This window comes from Athene cunicularia, assembly GCF_003259725.1.
Source record: "Athene cunicularia isolate RWA chromosome 3 unlocalized genomic scaffold, athCun1 chr3_part1, whole genome shotgun sequence".
Taxonomy (NCBI): Eukaryota; Metazoa; Chordata; class Aves; order Strigiformes; family Strigidae; genus Athene; species Athene cunicularia.
The window spans coordinates 79,201,581-79,212,460 of NW_020799097.1; the positions used below are offsets into that span (position 1 = coordinate 79,201,581).

Sequence of the window (10,880 nt, forward strand, 5' to 3'; positions counted from 1 at the left end):
ACTGAAACTCTCCTTCATAGAAATATTGACATTGAAGTGTTGTAGAAAAACATAATTTTCTGCTAGGTAACAATTCTGGTTAGAAATGATCACCAACTACCTCCAGCATGAACAACCTGGTGATGGTGGGAGCTGGATGCAGAAATGTCTCTGCAGCACATTTCCTCCCCGCACTAAGAGATGGTCAGAGTTGCCTGTCTGCCCTGTCTTTTCCCACAGAAAATGCTGTCCTCACAAAGTTCCAGTTTGATGTTACAAAAGAGAAGAACACAGGACACCCTCATCCTGCTCCTTTCTCCTGCTCAGCCTTCAGCGCCCCAGGAAATTACCTTGCGTAGATACATGCACTAACTAGCAGTCCTGAACGCACGCACCTGTAAGCACTCAAGCTTTGTCCAAACAGCCAGGTATACTAACACAGTGGTATAAAGTTGCTTTTAGTTGTGCAGTTTGGATAAATAAACAAGGGAAGGGAAAGTATCTGCACTGATGTATGTGACCTTTCTTTCAATGTAGCTGCATCCACACTGGTCACTTAGTTGGTATAGTTTTATACCATGGAAAAAATCACTTTGATCATATATAACCTATACACAGAGCAGGCTTTAAAGTAAGCAGTGCCAGTTTATATAGTTGCCCCTAGCAGGTGACATGAATCTGCACTGACCCTCACAGTTACCCCCACAACTGACACAGAATGTTCCTCCTCTGTGCCAAGGAGTAAGGCATTCCTGAACACGGCACTAAGACACTCTGGATACAGCTGTGTTGGGAAATTCAGCAGCTCCAGGTGTCTCAAGCACAATCATCTGTATCATTGCATTGCTACAGTGGTTCCTGCCACACTTTTGCTCCCACAGTTAGCAGTGTCCCAGGCTGTTCCTAGGCACAAAGCAGGAGCCATCCCTCACAGGCAGTGTGGATGTATGCAGTCGGTTTGGGAGAGTAAGGCAGTTCAGTGCTATGGATACAGACCAATCCATACTGACGGTCTCCAGGGCCTGAGAGCAGCCCCAGCAATGTTGAATTTATTGGTGCAGGAGATGACACTGCAGCAGCAGGTGAAAAGACCAGAGATGTTTCTTCCTAAGAAAAAAACCCAACCTGTCACAAGGATGCTGTGACCTCCAGTCCCATTGTCCCAGCCTCGCTGACCAGGCAGCAGCCCCTGCACAGCACTGGGTCTGTCATCCACCTCTGCCTCACTGCAAGCAGCAGGATCAGCCATCACATTTTCACAATAGCAGGCCTCATGCTTCATCTGAAAATCTGCCTTGTAGGGCACATTGGGTCTTTTCCAGCCAGGCTCTTGAGTTCTCGATCTGCATAGTAGGTAACAGAGACACAGGCAGAGAGACATGTCTTAACAGCCAGGTGAAAAAAGTGGCTCCTAAGGAGAGAAGAGGATAGAGAGGCTCCCCATTTGTTTGACACAGGTAGATGTCAGGCATCATGAGAGATTGCTACTCAGTTTGGGATTTGGTCTAGAAGTAGTTCTCAGGTAATTTTCTTTGAAATATGTGATTTTGGATGTTAGGCCATAACAATAGGGAAGTTTCTCTGGGTCTATCAGTGGATCCCATCTGTATCATCTCTGCAGCTTTTCTCCTAGCCCATCATAGTCCCAAGCCATGATTAATCTGTATTTCTACCTGAAAAATAGTCTTTCTGGAAGAGAGTCTCTACAACAAAGAACCAGCTGCAGACTTTGATTGCAGATGCTGATCTGTGAGAGGAGGCTGATGGCACTGTGGCCCCCCACGTTCACACTGCTGTGTGTGGCATCCGTTCTGTGCCCTGGGCATACAACTGCACCATGTCCCTCCTGCACACACTGTGTACACACTTACACCACTGCAGCTGCCTCCCTACCCCCCCAGCCAGTTTATCTCCTTGCTGCCAGTGCGGGGTTTGCATATCCTCTCTGACATGATGGATGTTTCAATTGTGATAGGGGTCTTTATTCCATGCAAGCATCTGAAAGCGCTTTGCAAAAATAGCTCGCCACCTCGCAGACAAGCACTCTGACATGCAGAGATAGGAAATAGCCTTACTTGCCTTGGAGAGTATTTTAACATTCACCACCACTGCGGTATCCTCTCTAGGAGCACAAATGACCTTCTCCCTCTTAGCACAACCAAGAGGCCCCCATTTTCCTAAGGTCCTAAAAAGATTAAGTGACACAGGTCCAAGGTTGCACAGGAAGTCTGGAGGGAGCACTGGAAATAGAACGGGGCCCTCCTGAGTCCCACCACAGTGCCTTGACCACAAGACCATCCTTCCTCTCCCAAGGTTACACATCAGGTCTGTGGTGAAGCCAGGAATAGTACCCAAGTTTCCTGACACCCAGGCTGTCCTCCTCCACTGTGTACAAGGAATAAATATCAGTTGAAAGTAATTTATAAACCCATGTCTTAGCATTAAACTTAAGACATGCTGTCTGAACCCAAAGCTTCCTCACTTAAAAAGCCCCCTTCCACAAACAGGACAGGTAGTCCCTCCCTTCAGCTAAGCTCTCCTGCTGTTTCAGCGCCTCTAAGTTCCTGACCCATCCTGTCCATGCCAGCTCTGCACATGCCATTGCCACAGAGAAGCAGGTTTGAGGACAGAGGCGTGGGCTGATGGGCGTCCTCTCTGAACACCCTGTTGAGACCTGGCACCAAATGACACCAAGCCCTTCCTGGCCGCTGCAGGGCAGAAGGGAGGAGATGTTGCAGGTTGATGTGGGGGCATGAAGGCAAGGTGCCGCAGTGACAGCCTGAGGAGGGACCCCAGGTCCCCATAGGTCCCGGTGCAGCGCACAAGCTGGCGGGGGGGGGGTGAGCCACCCGGGGGGACAGGCCTGGCTAGACCAGCCATGGGCTTTAGCATCCTCCACCCACGGGAACATGCACGGCATCGGTAAGTACAGCTTCCCTGGGGGGAGACAGAGATGTGCTGTGTCAGGAGGGGCACAGTGCCATGTGTCCGCTACAGCTCGTTGGAGCCTTTCCATTAATTTTAATGGGCTTTGGATCAGGCCCTGAATTCTCAGCTGTCTGGGCTAAACGGCCTCTCCAGGCAGGCTTTCCTCTCGTTTTAGAATGGGGAGGCCTTTCGGAGACCCTGCTGACAGGGAGGTTCCTGCCCCTTTTTGGCAGCAGAGCTCCCGTCCTCGGGCGGGCACAGTCCTGGCAGGGTGGAAGCGGGCAGGTCCCTTCGCCCCTTGCCCACAGCACACACCACCTGCACGCACGGCTTGGCACCAGTGTGTGCCGCCCACATGCCCTTGCACAAACACACACACAACTTCCAGCCCCTGCCCAGATGATCCACTCTTTTCCTCAGAAAGGCCCAGGTACTGAACATGAGGAGCATGAATCCAGTGCTCCATACTGCATGCCTCAAGTTGTTCTGGTCACTAAGACCCCCTGTATGCACACACACACAGGTCTGGAGGACTTAGTGATCCTGTACAAGAAATAAATCCTGAATTTGGCAGTAGCTCCAACCCTGCTCAAAAGAGGAATGGAAAAAGCCATTCGGCTCATCTGTGCAGCAATCATTTCAGAAAGTGCTTCAGAAGAACAAGACCATGGCTTTCTCTTTGCCCACAGTACATTTTCCTTCACTCACCAAGCTCAACAGTTCTGGTAATTAGCACACTTGGACAAACTGAGCTTTCCAAAGCTGTTTTATTTTTAAGCGGTTAAGTAGGTACTGATGCTATGCCTCTTTACAAGAGCAAGGAGCTGTGTGCTTTTCCAGACCTTTACCTAACACCATATTAAAATAGCACTTGCTGTATGTAGCACTAAAGACCTGAGATTCTAGAGGCACTCAGCCATCAGTGACCTTCCGTTCATTACTGCTGTTTCTACAGAAACAGCATTAAGAGGGCCCAGCTGAGACCATGGCACTGACTGTGCAAAGGGCAATACATCATAAGAGACAAGCCTGCTCCAAAAATCTTGGGAAGAAGAGGAAACAGAGAGAAACAAAGTGATTTTCCCAAGGTTGAAGAGCAAATCAACAACAGACATGGCAATAAAATTTACCAAGGCTCACTTGTTTGTCCAGTCTGTGAGATTATGTTGCTCTGAACACCTGCTGCTATACACACCATTGTGCTTCGTTTAATATATGAAGCATTGACTGGTTATTGGTAGCTTGTTATGTTACTGCTCAAATTGAAAATGCTCTTCAGACCATCACTGATGGGCTGCTTTTTAATACTTCACTCTCTTCATGAAGACTTTCCCTAAAAAGACACTTCAGGATAAATGGAGAGGATGACCCTGTCTAGTCAATTCATGAGAAGTAAAGTCAGTATATCTTGTCTAAGGTTTGGCTTAGCAAGAAGGCTTTATAGACAGACAAGCCCCTGCAGCCAGTGTGAGTTTTCAAATGACTTCACACCAAAGTACCATTCCATGTATTTATGTACACTGAAACAAGGGGACTACATATGTACTTTACAGACGTGATAATTGCTTGGTTATATCTTCAATTATATCTGCTGTCCCACTCTGTGTTTAGCACACTCCCCCCAAAGTGAATGGGAACAGAGGATCTTCATCGCCTCCCCAAAGCTGCAGTATATGGCCCACAATGATTGGGGTTCAGCTTTAATGGAGCAAAAAGGAAATTATTTCCTAGACTTTCCTTTTTTCTCCTGAAGTGGAAGAACACTTTGCCTGTTTCTGAAGGGCCTCTGGTAATTAACACACAGCATAACGTGAAGGAGAGCTAGTCAGGGCAAACTGAATTGAGGAAATTGCCTAAGCATTAAGGGCCAAGCCAGGGGATAGGATCACACCCTGCCCCAAAATTAAGGCAGCAGGCACCAGGGGCAGAGTGGAAACCAAAGATGAAACTGATACTTCAGACAGGTATCATAGTCAGGAGAGTTGTGACCACCCGTCAATTCAGTGTCACCCTTTCCTGGAGAGGGAAGTGCCACCCCCTGACAGGTGTGACTTGGGGAGCTCACATCCCATATGTATGCATCAAGGACCTGAACTGGGGCCCCACTGGTGTGCCGTGGGCGTCCCAAATTCCCCTGGACTCCAGGTAAGCGTTTGAGGTCGCGAGAAATGAAGAGCTGAGTCACAACAAGCCCCACATCTGGGGGGGTGACAGAGCGCACTTGCATTGCTCTTCCTTGAGAAGTGGTGCCATGTGTGTTTATACACAGCCCAACATGACTGAGCAAACATTACTCAAGGTTTTGACAGACATTCGCCTTTGGGGTAGGAGTGAGCACAATTGTGAGGTCAACAGTTCAGAAGGTTAGGAGGGAAAAGATGGGAGGTCTACACAGAACAAGTTGTTCCCCAGTCTTTGTGATAGGTCTGGGTCCTACCCCACCCACCCATGAGTCCACAGAAGCCTGTCAGGTGCCTGGCTGCAAAGTTCTGTTATAGACTAAACAGAGCAGTCTGGTTATCATTAATAATATTTATTTTGGAAAAATATTTTAAAAATGAATTTCTTCATTAACAAAACTGTAAAAAAAACTCAAATAACATTTGCACAATATTCCATAAATACATTTATATACAAAAAAATATAGTCACATAGACCCGAAGTGCCTTTGTACATATTTACCAAAAAATTTAAATTATAAAAAAATGAACATCACAAAATACTCAAGCTTTACAATTATCATGAAAATATTTTTACAGATTCAAAAAAATAACACACTTTTTCTCACCTAGTAAAAACACATTTTAGTATCAAAAAAGACAATAAAGGCAGTGTTTGTGTCTCTAATTCAAGAAAAGACTGGCTCATAAGAATCCAAAATATACACTTCAGGCAGTGCATGCTTCTTATGTAGTAATTAAGTCCATTCATTTAAATATATATAGAAAAGCAACTGACCATAGTGCAATGATAAAATTCATAAAAGGCAGTGCAACAGTAATCCTTGAACACAGACCCTTGCCTGGTGTCCATCTTGTTTCTTTATTTTGCAGTCACTTTGCTAACTTCAGTAGAGAACCAGCTCAAGCCTGAATTTAGTTTCTCAGCAGCAGTCAGTGAAGGAATCTATCTCCCATTCCTCTTTCAGCAGCATTCATCGGGGCACGTCTCCTCTGAAATTGATCTGAACAACCACCTTGTCATATCACCTCTGGTTTACACCTGGTGAGAAAAAACACGAGCAGAGATCAGGAAAGGTTAATGGAAAGTTAGAAGTGGGCTGTAAGGCTGCAGAGGGTTGGTACTCTGTTTTTGTGCCAGGCAAGAACAGAGTCTGCATGAATCACGCTAAGAGGTAGGTCAGCAGACCACAACCACACTATCATTGTACCCTGGTCTGCAAAAGCCATCATACTTGTAAAATCCACAGCAGCAAGTCAGAGATTGTCTTTCCAACATCCACAGCACAACAAACTCAAGCTGGCTGGATTTCAACAGGTACAAATCGCTGTGGCACCATGGAACAGAGTTTAGCTGCCCAGACATGTGTTAGATAAGGGATGCACACTGAGACTTTTCTCTGCTGTTCCAAGTGCCAGGCAGTATACTAACCTCAGTTGCTATGATGCATTCATCTTTCTCTTCTGATATGACATACACCGACTGGTACTTTGTGTCCTTTGAAGTGGAATATACTGAATCTGGTCGTTTTCTTTCAGAAGTATCACTACTGAAGACAAAAAGAGACAACACAGGTCAGATGGCTGTTGCTTAATGCTACCTATGAGACACACGCCCCCCCCGCTTCAGAGTCAAGCTGCCCCCTGCACTCAGATGTGAAAGATACCTCTTCAGTTGTACTGCGCTTTTCTCCTCTGCCTCTGAATCATACGTTTCACACTTGGCTTCACATTTGCTGTGCTCCTCTTTAACAGAGTCCTCGTTCTTGAGTTCATGCACCAAATTGTAATCCACTGATGGGTATCTGACTTTGTAGCCATTTTTATCGGAGTTATCACTGTGAAAGTCTACTTTCTTATTTGTGTTTTTAATCTGAGTGGCACCAATGACACTTATGGAAATGTCCTTCTCGCGCTGGCAGTTCGCCAGGTTGTTCATGGTCTCCGTCTCACTCCTGCAGGCATCAGGCTGGTGGTGCCTCTTCTGCACTCTGAGCCTGATGCAGACGACCACAGCAGCACAGCCCAGCAGCAACATGAGGACCAGAATAATCCCAGCGCAGATGGCGATCCATGGGAACTGGGCGTTCTGGCCTTCCGTGTACTTCTCAGTGAAGTCAACGATGACTGGCCCCTGAGGCGGCTCAGGGAGCAAAAATTGGCAGTTGAGCCCACCATACCCTCGAGCGCACTCACAGACATAGCGGTTGTTTCTTTCGTGGCAGGTGGCCCCGTTGTGGCAGGGGTTGTGTTCACATCTGCTCACCGGGGTGCTGCAGTTCTTCCCGTTGTATCCCGGGGGGCAGGTGCAGGAATAGTCATTGACACCATCCTGGCAGGTCCCTCCATTGACGCAGGGAAAGGAGGCACAGTCATCCACATTATCATCACAGTGTCTCCCAGTGAAGCCAGCCTGGCATTGGCATATATAGGAGTTCCCCAGATCGACACACTGGGCTCCTGCAAGACATCAAGGGAGATAAGAGCTGAGTGGTGGGCAGCCAGACTTGACAGCCTCCCACCCGTTGCTCTTGGGGTGACCATCACAACCAGCAGCTGAGAAAAGCTCTTTATGAGCTCAACCTCCTTTGCCAAGTCTGATCCACCATTAAAAGTACAGGGTTTTTTAAAGAAAGATATTTGTTAATTGGTTCTATTTTTAATTCTCCATCGTATTCCCTTTTTAACATTTCATTCATCTTGGACAACAAAGCTAGTCCAGATCAGGTTAACACCACAATCTCAGGTTACAGAGTTTGAGTGGCAATGAATGACAAGGAATGCAGTAAAGAAAGTCTTCACTAGTTTAATCAAAACAGGAAGATTACTGTTACCAGATTACAAGTAATAATATTTAGTACTTGTATGGCATTTTGAGTCTTTTCAAAACATTTGTAAGTCTAAATCCTCCACATTTTTGCGCATGAAGCTTCAGGCCAAGTTACCTGGCCACAGTCAACCCTTGAGAAAACGCAACCTGCAGCAGTGGGCCAAACCACACCATTACTTTTTAAGTACAGTTCCTCCACCAAGTCACCTATCGATGTGACATGGACCGTGATTGATCAGTGGGCCTTGTTATGAACGCCAGACCAAAAGCCAAAGTAACTGTATGGTCTCCTTTCAGAAGGTCACTGTTGCATGTTTGATCTTACCATTAGCACAAGGGCTGGAACTGCAGTAATCGATTTTCTTTTCACAGTTGAACCCAGAATAACCCAGTGGGCAGCGGCAGCTGTATCCCCCATCAGGGTTGTCGGTGCATCGCCCACCATTGAAGCATGGTCCGTCAGCACAAGTCATTGCGCTCAGCTCACAGTTTTTACCATAGAAGCCTGGGGGGCAGGTACAGGAATAGCTGTTCTCAAGATCCTGGGGGGAAGAAATGAGAAATGGTCAAAATATTTATCTGAAGTTGCTTTGAAATCCCAAAAGGGGTTTTGAAAATCAGTAAAACTGACATTAACTCCTCCCTTGGGGTTTCAGATGGCACAAGCAACTCAAACTTACAGTGCAGCTTCCACCATTCTTGCAAGGGTTGGCATCACATTCATTGATTTCAATCTCACAGTTAGAGCCTGTGTACCCGGGTCGGCAAGAACAAGTGTAGCTCCCCTGACCAGTGTTGGTGCATGTGGCACCATTCTTGCAGGGCTTGTGGTGGGTGCAGTAGTTCAGGTCTGTAAAAGATTTTTTTTCAAAAAGAGGGCAGTCAAGATACTTGCTATTTTGCAAGGCTAGCACAGGGTGGGTGAGCTGGAAATAGCCACTTGCTTTCTGTGTTTTAAAACAGATGCTCAGGCAAGGACTGAGAACTCACCCTGGTTGCAGAAAAGGCCACCCCAGCCTTCCTGGCAGTTGCACTGCCACGGCTGCTGACAGGTACCATGAAGGCAGCCAGGGTATCGGATGCACTCATCACAATATCGCCCCTGCCAACCCACTCTGCATCTGAAAAAAAAAAAAAAACAACAACAAAGTCTCATCAGATTTAGACTTCTCACAGTTGGAAACCCTATCGCAAACTCTGCAAACACACTGATGCCAGGGATCAAGTTTCCTAAAAGCCCTCAGTGATCCTTCATGTGAGAAAGTCACCAAGTCCAACCATAGCATCAGATTTCACCAGTCCCAGCTATTTCTTCCACTTCCTTAGATAGAGCCATGGTTCCAGGTAGTTAATTTGTTTACTCTAATAACAAACAGCTAAACCTTACACATAGCACTGTAAACTCATTAGGTTAATATTAATGACACTGATGTTTGACTTGTAGATTAATACTTTGATCTGGCATCACCTGGATTTCTAGAATTACCATCTCATATGAAGAAGGCATTTAAACCAACCCTTCAAATGACCAATGGCTTAGTTAACACCAGAGGATCAACATTAAAGACAAAGAAGGGAGTGGGGAACTTACTTGCATTCCCCAGGTTTGTCGCAAAAGCCGTGTTGCTCATCGCATCCAGGCAAACAAATCGCTGTAAACAAACCAAGCAAGGAGAGACATCAGCACCAGGGCCGAATCCCTCCTTTTTACAAGTCCGACCCCTAGAGCACCTTGCAGGTGGGGAGCGAGCCCCTTTTACTAGGTCGGGGCAGTTAAGCGCAGCAGAGTTAATCTCTGGAGTCTGCAGGGGTATTGATCTCGCCTCGTAACTGGGCACTTTACTTATCGCCGGGGATGAGCATTCTTCTTAATACAGTTGCACACAGACAAAAGAGCGCTCACAATTGCTCCCTTCCCCAAAGCCCCTCACCCCCCTTCCCTTCCCAGTGAGGGTCAGAAGTCCTTTTTTCCAATTCTATGCACACAGCTCCACCTCTTAATATCCCCCGAAAGTGTGTGTGCAGATAAGAGTGGACAGCTGGTGTGCAGGGTGCCAGTGCAAGACAGCTGCTCTATTGTCTATTCTCTCCCAGCAGCTGCCCCACTGCAACAATACCCCGGCCCCGGAGCCAATGGGGCCGGCGGCCGGCGGCCGAGCAGCCTATCCCTGCCCACAGCTAATCTATGGCACGCGCGTGATTTCGGTGCAAAAAAACTTTTTTTTTTCTTATTCAAATAAATAAGTCTAAAGTTCTTCCTCCCTCCTTCCCCCCCTCCCTGCTCCGCCCCGCTCCAAAAAGGGGCGGGCGGGTGGGTGCAGCTCTGGTAAAAGAGGTAAGCGGGCCAGCAGGAGGGAGGATGAGGGAAGGGAAAAAAAGGACTTCTGCTCATTACTTCGCCTGGTTATGGAACTCATTAAGCAGGCACTGCAAAGTTTTAATTCAACAAAGCCAGCCAGAGACAATGGCATGTGAGGGGAAGGGGGGGGGAGAAGAAAAAGAAAGAAAGAATCGGCGCTGATAATCAGATCGCCTCCAAGTTGGAAAGAATGGAGCTGGGGCAAGACGACGAAGCAATCTGCGACTGGCAGCTCCACTCGCTAACGGCAAAACATTCTTTTTGCATGCACACATAAACAGATCTTCCCTGCCTAGTAGTTTTGCATTGCTGTTATAAGCTGTTTTTTTTTCTGAGAGGGAAAGCAGAGTGAAGAACATGATGAGTAAAGACAAGACGGACAGCCTTCTACTTTGCTGTGGAAAAAGCAGCAATGTACAGGCATCCAAAAGTGCTGACAGCCCCCAAAGAGCTCATTATCAAAATGCTTCCTTTTTCCCCACCCCTTGACACAACTGGGCTAGGCGCTTTTGATCATGGGAAAGGTTATAGTTCCTATTTAAAACACTATCAAAGGAAATGCGAGCCTCTCTGCCTGCTGTTTACTGTGCAACATTGTACCATG

The 10,880-nt window shown here is 46.9% G+C and overlaps 1 protein-coding gene across 1 annotated transcript; it reads right to left on the reverse strand.

The window, feature by feature from the left end:
- Positions 1-5,450: 5,450 nt before the first annotated feature.
- Positions 5,451-9,594, reverse strand: DLL1 (delta like canonical Notch ligand 1; the record flags this gene model as incomplete). Its single annotated transcript, XM_026844572.1, has 7 exons — positions 5,451-6,129; positions 6,520-6,634; positions 6,755-7,547; positions 8,243-8,459; positions 8,598-8,767; positions 8,908-9,038; positions 9,509-9,594. Coding segments are annotated over 7 exons (1,518 nt in total), but the record flags the coding sequence as incomplete, so codon positions are not given.
- Positions 9,595-10,880: the final 1,286 nt, after the last annotated feature.